At 46.3% G+C, this 17,386-nt stretch overlaps 1 protein-coding gene across 7 annotated transcripts in view; it reads left to right on the forward strand.

Annotated features, from left to right (window-relative positions):
* LOC309372898 (tyrosine-protein phosphatase non-receptor type substrate 1-like) overlaps nucleotides 1-17,386 on the forward strand; it is a 110,458-nt gene that overhangs the window by 79,443 nt on the left and 13,629 nt on the right. For all 7 annotated transcript variants that reach the window (XM_081916954.1, XM_081916955.1, XM_081916959.1 and 4 more), the window contains exons 3-5: nucleotides 11,027-11,365; nucleotides 13,616-13,930; nucleotides 17,027-17,371. In XM_081916954.1, coding sequence (XP_081773080.1) covers nucleotides 11,027-11,365; nucleotides 13,616-13,930; nucleotides 17,027-17,371 — 999 coding nt within the window. The remainder of the gene's footprint in view (nucleotides 1-11,026; nucleotides 11,366-13,615; nucleotides 13,931-17,026; nucleotides 17,372-17,386) is intronic.

Consider the following 17,386-nt stretch of genomic DNA (forward strand, 5'->3'; position numbering starts at 1 on the left):
CTGGGCATCCCAAAGGCCTGGTTAAAGAGAAAGGTTTTCACCTGGCAGAGGAGATCATACCCTCCAACATTTCTCTGATGAAAATAGGGACATTCCATTCTATAATGATGATTTTACTATTTATACCCCACATAACTTACTGGGTTGCTCCAGCCACTCTGGGCAGCTTCCAACATATATAACAACATAATAAAACATAAAAAAAACCTTCCCTATACAGGGCTGCCTTCAGATGGCTTGGTGGTCGGATAACAACTCCATACCCTCCAACATTTCTCCGATGAAAATAGGGACATCCCAAGGAAAAGTGGGACATTCTGGGATCAAATCAGAAACCAAGATGGCTTCTCTAATTCAGGGACGTCCCTGGAAAACAGGGACACTTGGAAGGTCTGAGAAATGTAAGAAAGAGGTGTAAGGAAGGCACCAGGCAAGTCTCCCTGGGGAGAGCATTCCACAAATGGAAAGCCACTACAGAAAAGGTCCATTCTCATATTGCCACCCTCTCATGGAAAACATTATGCCATCACATGACAGAAGTGGAGAACCTGGTGCCCTCCAGATGTTGTTGGACTCCAACTCCCATCACCCGTGACTATTGGCTATGCTGGCTGCAAAGGCTGATGGAACTGCAGTCCAGCAACATCTTGTGGGAATGTTCAGGGTGGCAGGAGAGGATATATGGTGGTACCTCGCTTCAGGTTACAGACTCTGCTAACCCAGAAATAGTACCTTGGGTTAAGAACTTTGCTTCAGGATGAGACCAGAAATCATGCGGTGGCGGCACAATGGCAGCAGGAGGCCCCATTAGCTAAAGTGGTACCTCAGGTTAAGAAGAGTTTCAGGTTAAGAACAGACCTCCGGAGCAAATTAAGTTCTTAACCCAAGGTACCACTGTATTGTTTATTAATAGCCTTCCTAACTTGCACTAGCAAGTTCCTTTACTTAGCAGAGTGCCTTCCCCTTTACACAGCAGAAAACTAGTTGCAAACTCGTGTGAGTTTCTTAAGACAATACACAATTCAATCTGGCTTGTCCAGATTGAAATGTGTCCTAATATTTTCCTGGTAAGACCCCTTGAATCCCTCCTAAAAGAATAAAGACGCCACAGTCTTATTCATAAGCAAGAAAAAGAAAGCTTACTCACGATCAGGCAGAGCACATTGTGATCCCTGAAGGCAAGCTTAAGGCTTAAAGTTACAAATGTATAAAAACAGGTTTACCCCATAAGGGAGATGGCCTGGGGGACTGCTTGGCTGGCAGCCAGCAGTTCATTCCAGGAAGTTCGCAGGATGAAAGGAAGATGGAAAAGAAGGAGAGTGGCAGCACACCTTGGCCTTTTACCTGGTCTGGAAAGGTCACGCCCAAATGCAAGAGGAAGGATGCTCCAGGCCAGCAGGAACAGGAAGTTTCAACTGGCTGGATCAAACATTCCCTTGCATGTCCACTCTAGGAAAACAAGGAATGTTGTACTTGACTGCTCTTGGTGGATTACATCCCACACATCTAGAGGGCTGCAGGCTCCTCCCCAGCCCTTGCAGTCTGTGTTTTCTTTTCCTGCTCTGTGTTATTGGCTGCTGCTGGGCCAGAGAAGCAGGCAGGAGGAGAATGCACATTGAGGGGGGTGTATCATCAAGTATTTTGGTAACTAGGCATTCCCGGGAGAAGAGGTGAAACTGGATGCATCAGGGCTTTCTGTTTTTGATGGCAAACTGATCTTGACGTCACAGCTACTTCTGTCCCAAGGCACTGGAATGTAAATTGCAAGATAACCTTCAAATACGTAGAACCACTAAGAGGATTTTTTTGTTCCTCTGGTGCTTCGGGAATTTGTTCCTCAAGTTTGCACTGTGAAAGATACACACACGCGCATACACAAACAAACACGGGTTGGCTGAGTTTTGTTTGCATTTCAGTGAGAAATTGCCCAGTCTGCGCTTCTCAAACCGAGACATGAACTAAAACATAACTATGCTTTGGAATTCGCTCTTCTCTGAATTTTGCATTGCAGCTTTCTGGCCAGTGTGTATGAAAATGCATACATGTAGGGAGAAATGAGCATTAAAATGCATTTGTTAGTGAAAATTTCGCACAAATTCACTCTATTAGGAGAAATCCCATGCAATCACCGCTGGACAAAACCGCATACGAAATTATGTTCATTAGGCCACACTAAAATGCGGGTGAATTTTCATAATGGTTGTACTTCATTGCAGATTGCACCTGGAGCGACGAGAAACAGATGGCAACCAAAACGGACAGATTTGCCAATGCCAACCCAGAGCAAGAGAGTTCAGTGGTTCATAACAAGAGGGAAGCAAGCTCTAGAGAACTTATTATATTCTTAGAAAATATGCTTTAATGCAGTGGGGGCCAACTTTTTTAGGCCAGTGGGCTCACTGGGGGTTCTTTAATGGAGTGCTGTGGGCACCCACCCATCTCTGGCCACTTCTCTTCTCCCCAGATTATCCCCTTCAGGAGAGACAGAAAGAGAGAAGGTGTATTTAATTGTTTTAAATAGTTATCCCCCCCCCTCAATGTTTTTAGGCGTTCTTATTTTTACCTGTAAGCTGCCTTGATTCCATCAGGGAAAGGGGCAGGGTATAAAGAAATGTTGTTGTTTAGTCATGTCCGCCTCTTCGTGACCCCCTGGACCAGAGCACGCCAGGCACTCCTGTTTTCCACTGCCTCCCACAGTTCGGTCAAACTCATGTTCATAGCTTCAATAACACTGTCCAACCATCTCATCCTCTGCCGTCCCCTTCTCCATTCTTTCCCAACATCAGGATCTTTTCCAGGGAGTCTTCTCATGAGGTGGCCAAAGTCTTGGAGCCTCAGCTTCAGGATCTGTCCTTCCAGTGAGCACTCAGGGCTGATTTCCTTCAGAATGGAGAGGTTTGATCTTCTTGCAGTCCATGGCACTCTCAAGAGTCTCCTCCAGCACCATAATTCAAAAGCATCAATTCTTCAGTGATCAGCCTTCTTTATGGTCCAACAACGTCACACTTAAACCACTTCAATTTCCCCAGGGATCTGGATTTAAGTCCAGTAGAATTCACCTGAGCCTTGAAAAGTGCTTTGAACTGAAAGAGGAACTGGGAAGAAGTGACACTCTTCCAACTTCCTCCTTCAGCTCTATGGTCATCGCCTTCACCTCCTCATGGCTGGCCCAGTGTGTGTGCGTAAGTGTAATCTTCACAGGTACCAGAGGAAGACTTCCAGAATGCTCACGAGTGTATCACATTGATTTAATGGAACAAAGTATACATTTCATGATGTGTATATACAATCACCCTTTTGAAAAACACATTTAACTCTCTCTAGCTCCCCCGAAGATGTGAGCAACTCAACTGCTCTGTGGCATTCTGGTCCATTTAGCCATTTTGGAACTGTCCCTTAATGATGAGACGTAGGCATGTGAAATCTCCTGGAGGCGATCGATGGACGCACCACTCACTCCTAATTAACGAATATCCCATCATTTCCCCAGATGAGTCAATTTCCTCTGGCATTTTGTAGATAACCTGCATTCCTCTTCCTGCACTAGCAATATTTGCATAAACTATCCCTTTGCAGCCTCAGTTGATCCCAGGATTTCAGCAGGATTGGTGCTGGCGGTGCTTGCGGAGAGAACAGATCAAATGTTACTCCTTTTAAAGCCCTATTGATTTCAGTGAGGAAGATTTAAGCAGTGCTAAACCTCCCACTTCCAGATCCAAGCTTAAAATATTTGACTTCAGCTAGGTTGTGTGTCCTGAAATCCACTGGGTTGTTTCTAAGTTTTCTTTATTTGTTAAATTTGTTCCCTGCCCCACATCTGTAGATCTCAGGGCTGTTCACAACATAAAATTATCACGTAAAAAAACACAAAAATACATAATAAAAGTAAGAATAAGAATAAACCAAACCTAGGGCAAGATATCCCAAACGACAAGAAAAAATTATTTATGTATGCGACAACAGCGGCCAGAATTCTATTAGCACAAAGATGGAAAAGTGTTGAAATACCAACGAAAGAACAATGGCAAGAAAAGTTGATGGAATACACTAAAATGGCAAAGTTACCTGAGGGACTCAAAGATGAAGATAATAACGACTTTTAAAAAGATTAGGAACCTTTTGCGACATACATTCAGAAACAATGCATTGAAATGAACTCACTTTCAGGATTTGAGTAATACGCTTGCAATGGATAAATGTAAATATAAAATATAAATATGAAGTAAAAATGTTAAGACCAGATAAATGATACAACTCTAATATTAGCCTGTGCGCCTATGAGCCCTCGATCTCAGCATTCGTAGAATTGGAAGGGGCCATGATGGGTCGCCTAGTCCGACTGCCAGCTGAGCTATCGCTTCCCTTGTAGAACTCATCAGGCAGGAGGGTGGGATGGGAACCAGAATTAGTCAGCTCTGCCTGTCGCTGGGTCCGGCGCCACCTACTGTTGGCCTCCCAGCCTTTCACCCAATGGGTAAAGCCCTCTGCTATCCAGGCCTTTCCTGAATATTTGCTTTACGGCTGTAGGTAGTGACCTGCTATCTCTTCTCCTACCTGTTTGCTGAAATAGCTACAGAGTTTTTCAGCTGTGTTATTAGCTGCGGTTATGCCTCTTATAAAGATTTTTTTTTTTAACCCTCTATGTAGAATTGATTTGGAAGTGGAAAGTGTAGTAGCAGTCTCTCTGCAGCTTCTCTTGTTTCCATTTACACCCTGCCTATTAGCAGAGTTGGCCCAAGAAATTCCATGTTTTTCTTGGCTGTGAAAACTGCTTGCAAAAAAAGAAGAAAAAAATCCCTTAGTTCTGTTTCTTATCTTTATGGATTTGGCCAGTTTCTGAGCTTGTGGTAATATTAGGGAGACAGCTGTGAACTATTTTTATAGATTTTTTTTTGTCTAGCTCACAAGCAATTAGCTTAATATAAAGGGATGAAAAAGCAATTATGCTTTCAGTGTATACAAAACTGGAGAGCTCGCATCCCGCTAGCCTAACATTTCTTCCCCCCCCCCAACAAAAAATGTCATCAAATTGGATTGTAGATATGTGTAAGCAGAAGGGAACCAGATTTCTTTTTGTGGGGCGGGTTCCCAAATTCTGAAGTTTCAGCTTCAACTTTATTTAGGCGACAGCCTAGAAGGGTATAGATCTGCATTTAGGACCAAGCCAGCAAAATATCACATTTCTAGGCATCTGCATCAATTTTCTAGGCAACTGTCTCTTCTTTTTCTGCCAGCCCCTGCCTTCCCTCCCAGAAAGGTGATGATATCTGGCACATTAGCTAAACTGGCATGACTCCTTTTTGTTTTTTATTTTAGAAATGAGTTTCAAAAAAAGCCACTTAATAGAGAAAAATGAACATCCATTACGCAGTGAGGAAACAGGAAGCTTGAGGTGTTAGACAGTAAAATTGTACACTTACCTGCAATTAAGGTGTGCAATTTTTTTTTGTACCAAACAATATGCCCAGAATAACTTTTATCAGCAGTGCATAAATCATTTGTGTTCTCCTGTATCTGAGTACGTGTTAAAACATTGCCAACCTGGTGCCCTCCATATGTTTTTGGCCAACATCTGGAGAGCACCTGGTTCGTGAAGTCTGCCTGCGGGGGGGACCACAGATGAGCATTTTAAAAAGACAACATCCAAAAATGTATCGTTGCGAGGAGTAACTTGTGTGTGTTTCTATCATATTTGGTGTAAAGTGAGCAAAAAAATACTGGTGATAAGCGTGGGGGGATGAAGGGAAATATGTAACAGGCATCAGCAGCCTTCAAGAAGTACCCAGGCTGCAACAAAATTAGGCTGTTACTTGAGTTTGTGCTGCGTTTTTGACAGGTGAAACTTGAATTCGTATTATGTCACTTAAGGAAAAGTAAAACTTCAATTCAAATGCCTGGCCAATTTCTGTAGGTTCTTTTATCCTACTGCTTGAGTGAGTTCAGCCGTCTGAGAAAGACTTTTGCATTTCAAGGTTGGGAGGGGGGGAATCTGACAGATTTTTTAAAGAGGGTACTGTGAATCAATTTTACGATCCATTTAAATGCCACTTCGGCAAGGAGCCTGAGGGAGCTGCCTTGCTGACACTTAGGAAAGTATCAGCAACGGGAACCCAAACTCTGGAAATGGCTTTCCTTCTATGTTCGCCAGATTTAGATTAGCATTTGCACCATGAGCAATAGTAATATTGATAGTAATCTCACAAGAGACTAGGGCCCTGCGGGACCTGACATCTTTCCGCAGGGCCTGCAAGACAGAGCTGTTCCACCAGGCCTTTGGTCAGGGCGCAGCCTGACCCCCTCCTCTGGCAACCTGCACAGAATTTTGCTTGATGGTTGCCATTAATTTGATTTTAATTAATTTTATAATGAATGTTTTTAGAATGTTGAACTATTTTTGATTGTTGTTAGCCGCCCTGAGCCCAGCTTCGGCTGGGGAGGGCGGGATATAAATAAAATTTATTATTATTATTATTATTATTATTATTATTATTATTATTATTATTAATATCTATAACCTTTTAAGCTGTAGGAGGGATATTGTTTTCATTTGTTATTTAGCATGTATTTTGTGTTGTATTGTCAACCGCCCTGCGATTTTCAGATGAAGGGCAGTTTAACTAGACCCGGCCTCAGCCGTTTGTGTGCTTTACTCACAACATATTACAGTACAGTGGTACCTTGGTTTAAGAACAGCTTAGTTTATGAACAACTTGGATTAAGAACGCTGCAAACCCGGAAGGAGGTGTTTCGGTTTGTGAACTTTGCCTTGGAATGAGAACATGTTTCGCTTCCTGTTGAGTGTGTTCCATTTGTAAATTGAATCCCCCGCTGCTATGGGAAAGCATGGCTTGATTTAAGAACATTTTGGTTTAAGAACAGACTTCCAGAATGGATTAAGTTCGTAAACTAAGGTACCACGGTATTGCAATATAGCAGATCTTAATATTGCACAGTTTAAAGCGATTCGACGCATGAAAACGGACTCCTTTTTGGAATTAAAGCATTGGCAAGGTCCATAAGTTTAATTAAAAGCTTACTTGCATAACTTTCTTCAAAACAAACACATACATCCAGATAATTCCGTAAGGCATCTTGTGCTGTCCAGCACAGGCTCAGCATCTTAGAAAATATGAAATTCTCGAAACACACCTATAAGCAGAGGTCTGTCTCTGCCCACAACCTGCATCCTGCCTGAGGCTGTTTGCCTGGAGAGCTTCATCCTCACTCCCACAGAGTCTGAGAACAAAGACTCAAAGGCAACTCCCTTCAAAATGGAGATTTGCAACCAAATGCCTTTGTGGCCTGACCTAAGGTTAAACACTCAAGTGTTAACTAGCAGAGAACAACAACAGTTAATCCTCAACTCAGCTAAAGCTCAGAGTCCCTTAGAATACTGCAGTGCAATTTCCCCAGAGATGGACCTTTTCCAGCAATAAACATTTAGCTATTTTTCATTTCAGCGTCAATTAAATAATTATACTTAACATGCAGTTGATGTGGGGCCAGCCTTGAAGATGGCCCAGAAGCTTCACTTCCTTCCAAACGCACCTGCTGGTGCTCCGATTGCACCTTGTTGGTGCCATGGATATGAGTCTCACTTTGGCTGTGAGAGGTCCTGGGATCAATTTCCACCCAAGCCCATCTTTCTGGGGAAAGAGAGGTACATTTGCTCAGTAGGAGACCATGTGTGGTGCCAGCAAAGAGCCCCTGCACTTTGAATTAGGATCAAGTTGTACAGCAGGAGATGGGAAAAATACCTGCATGAGGCACTACTAATCAGAAATGAGCTATTGTGAAGTGGATGGCCACAAAAGTCTGACTCAGTAAAATGCAACTCCTGTTGTTCATGTTCCTGTATCTGTTGGAAGTCTTGGCATGTGACTCAGTTTGTATCAGGTGTGGTTTGCATGGGGAGAAAGTAGAGAGAACAGACTCCAAATTTCCTAGGCTGTATTTCTGTTCTAACTTGGGCTGACCTTCCTTCTGATGTCAGATTGATCCCTCTAAGGGTTGCTGACTTCCTTACCTGTTCCTCCCTTCTTCTCGGTCCCACCTTGGGAATCTGTCTCTCTCCCGCAGAGATGAAAGAGCAAAAGCAGCTCTTTGCATCTCCAACTTAGCTACAACTAGGGTTTCTTTACCCTCTAAGCATGTGTTGCGAGTCACTTTTGAGTTGCCATGGCAAAAAAAAAAAGTGTGATTCACAGATTTAATTAATAACCACAATGTATTTCTTCTATTTCATACTTAAAGTCTCAGTGAGATTGTGTTAGGGCTAAAGAGTGCTCAACAGCAAGAATTCAGTATACAGCCAGCTTCGAAGCTGTGTGCTCGCTCTGCAAACTTCATTCACCAATATCCGTGTTAGAACATAACATAACAACACAAGAATTGAGTTCTGCTAGGTTAGACTGTAAGGGACACGGGTGGCGCTGTGGGTTAAACCACAGAGCCTAGGGCTTGCCTATCAGAAGGTCGGCGGTTCGAATCCCCGCAACGGGGTGAGCTCCCGTTGCTCAGTCCCTGCTCCTGCCCACCTAGAAGTTCGAAAGCACATCAAAGTGCAAGTAGATAAATAGGTACCACTCCGGCGGGAAGGTAAACGGCGTTTCCGTGCACTGCTCTGGTTCGCCAGAAGCGGCTTAGTTATGCTGACCACATGACCCAGAAGCTGTACGCCGGCTCCCTCGGCCAATAAAGCGAGATCAGCGCCGCAACCCCAGAGTCGGCCACAATTGGACCTAATGGTCAGGGGTCCCTTTACCTTTACCTTAGATTAGACCGTAGGGGGCGCATCTATTTCAACACCCAATTCTCGCTCCAGCCAACCGCACGCTGATATGGGAAGCCTGCAAGCCGGACCAGAGGGCAACAGCACTCTCCCCCAATAATAATTTCCAGCAACTGGTATTCAGAGGCATCTCCCCTCCGAAAATGGAGCTAGAACATAGCCATCCATCCAACCACATCAGTGATATTGACCTGTTCTTTTACTTGTCAGTCTTGTGCTCCACAATCACCTCCTGTCTCCACTGATGGGTGAAGGACCTGCATGGTCTCTATCAGGGCCGGCTCATAATGTTTTGCCCCTCCAGGCAAAACTGGAAATGTCCCCCTGCTCCCCAGTCAGCTTGTGCAGTGGAGCAGCCCCTCCTAGATGACTGGGGGCTGTTTCCCTGAGGCCACTGCTTCCCCTCACCTCATGGGCAGGCAGGCCCAGGTCTCTATCTTCCTACATGCTATGGAATGGAATACACAATAAATGGGCAACTGGCCCTTGAGATGCGCTTTTGTGGAAAGCTGCCCTGAGTGAGAAAGGGAAGCAGTACTGCATTATTATTATTATTATTATTATTATTATTATTATTATTATTATTTAGTATTTATTCAATTTATATACCACTCTTATCTGAAAATCCCAGGATGGTGTACAATTTATTTCTTTCTTTTTTATTAAACATTTTCTGGATTTACAAAAGTGTGTGCAATGTCTGTCTCTCTCGTATTTTTCTCCCCATGTAACATTTTTACAAATCAGTTTCATTTGTTCAGACATTAGGAAGAAAAGGGGGAAAGAGGTGGAGGGGGGAGATGGGTGGGGGTGGGGTCGGGTGGCGATGTTTCTATTTTATTTACTATATGTAGCGTTGCTTGCGCAGGTTCTTTGCTGTTTGCTTGTGTTCCTTTGGTGGTGAGAGAGGTTGGGGTTGGCCTAGAGTGTGGTTGTTCATTTGTGGTTGGCTGTGGTGGTCTTTGTTTTCATGAGGGGTGTGTGTGTGTGTGTGTTGGATCAGGTTAGCCATATTGATTTGTATGCTGTCGGCGGATTCTTGTCGTTATCTTGTTGGGCTGTGTATGTGATAAAGGGGAGCCATACCGGGGTGAAGGCGTCTTCTATTTGTCCCCATGTCAGTTTTAGTTTATTGTTTAATTTTTCTAGTAAGGCTGTTTCCCATACTATTTGGTACCATTGGACCCTGACAGGTCTCTCCAGTGTCTGGCTATGATGCTTCTGGCTGCTGAAAGTAGCTGGGTTATGATTTCTTTGTGGTGTAAGTGGGCATTATTGTCTTGGAAGATGTTTAGTAAGGCCAATTCTGGGGTGGTTTCTAATGCTTGCTTGGTTATTTTACTTATTTCTCATATGGTTGTTGTCCAGAATGGCTGGATTTTGGTGCACTCCCACCACATGTGGAGGTATGTGCCTATGGAGTGCGCCCTCTCCAGCATTTTGGTGAGGTTCCTGGGTGTATTAGCACTAGTTTTCTTGGTGTTAGGTACCACGTGTAGGTGAGTTTCAGAGTGAGTTCTTTTCTTTTCGTTGATATGGATTTAAAGGGGGGTTTAGACCACATTTTGTTCCATTGAGTGGGATTAATCTCATAGCCTATGTCATCTTCCCATATTTTTTTTTGATTGCATCTAGGGAGTTCGTGGGATTTTGTAGTAGTATTTTGTATATTGCGGGATAGTGTAATATGTTAACAATTTAATTTGCATAGCATAACAACAACCAATAAAACAATCACTGAAAAAAATCATAATGACAGTCCTCCACTTTTAAAGGGCCATGGATTGTTTAATGGCCAAAGACCAGTAAAGAGGGATGTTTTCATCTGGCTCCTAAACACAGAGCGTGGTGTTGAGAATGCCAAGGTTGCAGGTTTGATCCCTGTAAGGGACAGCTGCATATTTCTGCAGTGCAGGAGATTGGACTGAATGATCCTCAGGATCCCTTCCAACTCTATGATTCTGTGAATCTATGACATGCAATGATGACACCAGGCGAGCCTCTCTGGGGAAAGCATTCCACAGATGGGGAGTCACAGATGGGGAGTCACCCTCCGAACCTCTTGGGGAGGGAGGGACACAGAGAAGGGCCTTAGATGACAAGCGCAGGGTCTGGGTCGGTTTGTATGAGAAGAGGTATCCTTAAGGCACTGAAGTCCTGAGTCATTCATTTGCCACAAGGAGAAGGGTGATTACTCTTTAGAGGAAACCTATAACAATTTATTTTTTGCTGCAGGTGCCAAAGGCCAAGATGTGGAAGTTCTGCAGCCTCCAGGACCCCTGTCTGTGTCAGCAGGAGAGACCCTCACTCTGACGTGTACAGTAAAAGGAACTGGTCCACCAGGAGGCGTGAAATGGCACAAGGGGTCGGACAGAAAGCAGCCCATTTACAGTGAAAGAGGACCACCTCCCCCACGTGTGACCAGGGTTGTTCCTGGATCACAAACAGACTTCAGCATCCGCATCAGCAACATCCGACCTGAGGATGCCGGGACCTATTACTGTGTCAAGTACAGGGCAGGATCCCAAGAAACAGAATTGAAATCGGGAGTGGGCACTGAGGTTTCTGTGATTGGTAAGTATCCCTCAATTTCTTTTTGTTTCCTAGGAGGATAATCTGCCCCCCTCACCCCAGAAGCTCCATATTATATAAAAATGCAAAGGCATCTGTCAGAGCTGCCTCTAGGTCCCAGCTCACAGAGGACCAACGCTAGTCAGTAATAATGTACAAAAGTCTTTATTGAAGTTCAGTTTCCATTTCCAAGCCGCAGCGTGCAGCTCTACGTCTTAGAACCTAGACCGGCGAAGCTCCGTCTGAGTCTCCGCCCCCTGTACACCAGTTTAAGACTCTAGCCTTACTCCACCTCTTCCGTTGCTCTTTCCTCCTCTGGGTCCTTCTGCCCCCCGGGGTCTCCTCCTTTCTGGACTCTTCTGACGCTGACCCCCCTGACTCTTGTCCCTCCTTTCGGCGGGCTTTAGGACCTGGCTCCCTATCCGGGCTACCTGCTGTGCCGCTCGCCTGTACATTTGAACTTGGCGCGCGCGCCCAGCCTCCAACTTTCCTCTTGACCGTTTCCGCGCTCTCCGATGGAGGCGTGGTCAATCCTGACTCATCTCCTCCCGCTGGTGGTGAGCAGCCTGATCCCGATACCTGGGACTCCTCCCCCCCACTGCGCTCTGGTGGGGAAGCTGGTCCTGATTTCCAACTGCTGCTCTCTGAGTCCCCTCTGGCCCCTTCTTCCTGGGGTGTCCCCCTAGGCACCCCCCTTGCTCTGACCATGGGCGCCCCCTTCTGTGAATCTTCCGATTCGCTGGAAAGACTCAGGGACCTCGGACCACTGTCATCGCTTACGCTCCCTTCGGATTCCTCCCCATCGCTCTCCATTTCCTCCCTCTCCTTTGCCTCTGCTCCTGAACCCCTGACAGCATCTAATGAGGCTCGGACCCTTTTTTAAAAAACTGAAAAATAGCCTTGTGGGTCGCATGTTTGAATAGTGGAGCAGTGGAAGGAGAAAGGTTGCATAACTCTTTCAGTGCTGGGCAATATCCTGCTCAAAATCTCTTTTCTCCCTCCTCGTACAGGGTCCCAAAGCTGCTTTTCATGCTTTGAAAACCTAGATGTCATTATAAGCATTTATCTGTAATGTGTACTTAACCCCTTTGGCAACTCAGCTACGTGGAGAGCCTCTTGTGAGGGGGATGGGAATATTTGATCTGCCAGGGAATGGGACAACTCAGTTAATCACCTGGGAATTTCCTAGCTATCCAGGACTCATTCTTGAGCCCTTGGACTGGGCTGCAGAAATGGAATTTATTTTATCTACTTATTTCATCTGGAGCGGAGAGTTTGTGGCACAGGAGACATCGAGACAGGGGAGTACGAAGTGGGGGGCAGAGGGGGTGATCCACCCCGGGTGCCACTTGGGGGGTGACAAGATGGCCCTTGCCTCCCCCCAGCTGTAGAGCAGCCGGGGGCGCACACAGTCCATATGGGCACCACTCACGTGGCATCTGTACGGGCTGCCGCTCTCATGTGCCGTCCATGCGGGCTGCCTCTCACATGGCGACTATACAGGCTGCCGCTCTCGCGTGCCATCCATACGGGCTGCCTCTCACATGGCGACCGTACATGCCCGCAGCCCATACGGAGTGAGCACGCATGAGCGGCAGCCCGTGCAGTCACTGCGCGTGCGTCACTCGGCAGTTTGCCCCGCCCCTTGGTGTCCCACCCTGAGTGCCAGAGAGGCAGCACCTGGAGGCATCAGTGAATCAACCAATGCCTCCAATGCCATGAAAAGTCGCAAAAAGTATTCTCTCAAAAGGCCGCAATAAGACCTTTGGCTCTTCCCGCTTGGCTCCTGTTTGCACTGCCTCGGCCTCTCCTTCATTCAATACACCCCTTTACAAAGAGCCACAGTGCACTGGATGCCAGGGGTATGGACCAAGGGAATAGGTGGACCTGACTCTGTCCCAGCCTGGTCTGATTTCCTAGTCGGTCAATTAATCATCTGAGCAGTTGAGGGAAGAGGGAGAGGTGCAAAGAGCTTCTCACTGGGATCAAGCACAGTGGTGGCTGAAGGGGCCTTTTTCACCATTGGTGGAAGAGGGATGTCCACACCATTTTGCACTATTCTCTATAGATGTGGCAGGCGTTGTGTTCTGCCACACACAAACCCCAAGGCAGCCGCCTTGCGACTGGCACCCATGGCACTCGCTTAAAATTCCAAATGTGCCCACTGGCCCGGAAAAGGATTTTCCTTGGAATTGGTGATGGGTCCTATCCTGCAAAGGTCACCAGGTGATGTGTCGGTTCTTCCTCCCGCAGCCACGCCATCCCAGCCATCCATCAAGGGTCCCGCGAGCAGAGTGTTATCTGGGACCTCGGCAACTTTCAACTGCTCATCGGATGGATTCTCTCCCCGAGCCATCAAAGTCACCTGGTGGAAAGACAACAGCAGGATCGTGTCCCCAGAGCCCACCGTTCTGCCAGAAGGAGACAGCATCTCCTACCAAGTGCTGAGCACCGCGCAGGTGCCACTCACACGAGACGATGTGAAGTCCCAGCTCATCTGCCAGATTGAACACGAGACCTTGCGGAGTCCCCTGCGGGAGTTTTTCAAACTTGCAGAGATCCTACGAGGTACAGAGACTGGTGGGGCTCTGGCTGTCGGGTGGAGGATCATTGCATTTGATGGGGCGGCCAAGGTATCATGGTGTGTCTCACCTGCCTTCTGAACAGCAAACTTCACTGCTGGTTCATGAGAGGGAGGGGGTAGGGAACGAGTAGAGCTTTTCCCCCAGCCAAAAATCACTGGAACTCTGTTCTGGCACCGTTGCCAGAATGGTGGGTGCCATTGCCATTATAAAAGAACAAGGCATCGCGACGACAGCCGCACAGATGTTGCTAACCCACAGATGGAAAGAAAACAAGGTCCCTACTGGAGAAGAATGTCAAACTAAACTGCTGGATTATGCCAAAATGGCAAAGCTGGCCAGAAAGCTCAGGAACCAAGAAGACCAAAACTTCAACAAAGAATGGGGGGAAATTATAATTTATCTTGTAAGCAGATGAAAACATTAGCAGAATTGCAATAACACTTGTAATGTAGCAAGTACTGTGGAGATAATGGAGTAATATAACATATTTTCCGCTCCATAAGACACACTTTTTTCCTCCTAAAAGGTAAGGGGAGATGTCTGTGCGTCTTATGGAGTGAATGTGTGGTCGGTCGCTGGCTCCCTTTCCGGCCCCGGCCCCTTGCCCAGGCCTCCATTGTTGAATGTTCTGCAGACGGAGGCTGTTTGTTTCCCCAGCAACATGTGACTGGCTGATTAGATTATCTGTCTGAAAAGTGTAGAATCAGCTCCCTGTCCTGTCCTAAAGAAGCTGCAGAACTGTGAGTTGAACCCCATAAAAACAGGATTTTTTTTCCCTTTGCAAAGTAAGCTCAACAACTTTGAGCTGATCCTCAAAAAAAGGGGGCTTTTCCCCTTTGCAAAAGAAGCTGCACAACTGTGAGCTGATCCCCCCAAAAAACGGGGTTTCCCCCCTTTTCTCCTCTAAAAACTAGGTGTGTCTTATAGTCAGGTGCATCTTAGGGTGCGAAAAATACAGTAAAGCATGGATTCTTGAATAATATGCAGTTGAAAAGGTTAACAATAATAGGACCTATGGAGGAGAAGGTGAGAAGTCCAGAGATTTGGAGGAATCTACAAATGTGGATATGTATGGTTGTAATTTTTAGACTGGTAAAATAGAATAAAAATTATTTCAAAAAATATATATAAAAGAACAAGGCAGGTGCTCATGGTGCTCATGCAGGTGGAGCCAATCCAGCACTCCTGCTGCCATGCAGCACCTCTTCCGTGCGACATGCGCTTCTCCCTCTCCAGAACCGGCTGCAGTGCACAGTGTTCAGAAGGCAGATCAGCAATGCTTCCCCTGCTTCATTGCTACCAAGTGCAAGGATGGTGAAGGGGCTGCAGATCTGGGATGCCAGGGAGAAGAAGTTGGGAGAGGGGTTTAACGCTCTGGGGTCTTTGGGGAGAAAGGGCAGGAGATCAGTTGAACAAATAAATTAATCTCCACTACGCATTGCCATGCTTCCAAAGGCTGATCCAACAAGGGTGTTTAAGAGTCTACTAAGACTTTGAGCAAGATTTGAAAAAGGGGCAGCATGAAGCTTCTCATCTGTGGCTTGATTTGCTTTCCTTGGTAGAGTTGAGAATAGTATATCCAGGTGTAACTTGGAGGGTTTTAGTATGTATGAATGGGTTCTCCTGGCTTACCAAGGGCTTGGAGTTGATTGGCCAGGAGACTTGGAGACCCCCGGTGGACTTTCTTGCCAAAGGGATTTCTCCATGACTTCAGCATGCAGAGATGAGCCTTTTCTCTAAAGGAGAGGTGGCAACTTTGAGCCAAGCTATACATTAGACACATGCACCTGCTGTTCCCTTTGCTGGAGAAGCTCCATTGGAGGGGGACAGATGGGAAGGGGCAGGTGCCCCTTCTGCCTCCACCATGCTGCTTCTTTGAGAACCTGTGTGGTGTAGTGGTTAAGAGCGGTGGACTCGTAATCTGGGGAACCGGGTTCGCTTCCCCACTCCTCCACATGCAGCTGCTGGGTGACCTTGGGTTAGTCACACTTCTCTGAAGTCTCTCAGCCTCACTCACCTCACAGAGTGTTTGTTGTGGGAAAGGAAGGGAAAGGAGATTGTTAGCTGCTTTGAGACTCCTTCGGGTAGTGATAAAGCGGGATATCAAATCCAAACTCTTCTTCTTCTTCTTCTTTGCTCTCAATAGCTCCAAGAAAAAAATTGCCACTGGTACATAAGTAGCATTAACTTTGGTCCTTAGGTACATTAATTTAAAGGGGGGAAGCATTTCCTGCTACTAAGATGGAAGCCAAGACACAGTTTTGAAGGAGATCAGATGTGTGTTTGATGCTTGTCCAGTCTCCGCAGTCCACACGCCCACCAGTGTCCAACCAAGAACAATTGATAATGAAATCTGAGAGGAGCCCTGTACTCGGAGTAGACCCATGGATAAAAGGGACCGAAGTTTTCCCATATCCATTAATTTCAGTGGGTGTACTCTAACATTGGGTACAACCCGATGGGATCAAAGGACAAAATTTTGAGCTGATGGGGTTAGGAGGTTGCTTTTGAGGAATATCTGTCCCTTCCCCCTTATACTGCAAATCAAAACCACACAGGCCATAAGAGGAGCCTGGCTGCTGGATCAGACCAAAGACCCACCTCATCCAGAATTCACTTTCCTTAGGGGACCAACCCAGTACCCCAGTGGGAAGCCCACAAGCTGGGCATGAGGACAACAGCCCTCTCCCCACTTGAGATTCCCAGCGGCTGGTTATTCAGAGGCCTACTTCCTCCAAGAGGGATGGGAGAACAAAGCCATTGTGACTTGTCACCATTGGTGGCCTTATGCTCCATGAATTTGTCTAATTCCCTTTCAAAGCCATCCAAGTTGGTGACCATCAGTTCCCCTTGCAGATATGAATTCCATAGTTTACGAGCTGTGTGGAGAAGGACTTTGTTTCATGTGTCCTGAATCTTCCAATATTCTGCTTCATTGGATGTCCCCAAGTTCTGATGTTATGAGATGATATCCAGCTCTACCAGGAATACAATTCTAGCCCACACTGGAGTCTGGCAACCACTTCCCCACCAGGGTATTGAGGTCCTCATTCTGATTTCTTTGCCTTTGTCCACACAGTTCCACCCAGAGTGAAGCTGGAAGCCAACCCAGCCAACCCCGTCCCGCTGAACGAATCGGTGACCTTCAGCTGCAGCGCGGAAGGGTTTTACCCAGAAGACACAACCTTGGCCTTGACTCTGAACAGTAGCCTGAGTGAAACAGGAACGGCTGAGCCCATGGCCCAGAACGGGGATGGGACATTCACCCTCAGGAGCTCCCTGAAGCTGAATGCCACGGAAGAAAGGAACCAGTCTGCATTTACTTGCCTGGTTACGCAAAACTCTCAGCCTGTAGCGACTGAGACGTCAGTGCTGAACATCAGGGTGCCGACTGAAGGAAGTGAAAGCATCAGTATGGAGCCAGGTAGGTGTTCACCTG

Source organism: Podarcis melisellensis, assembly GCF_964234715.1.
Source record: "Podarcis melisellensis genome assembly, chromosome: 6".
Taxonomy (NCBI): domain Eukaryota; kingdom Metazoa; phylum Chordata; class Lepidosauria; order Squamata; family Lacertidae; genus Podarcis; species Podarcis melisellensis.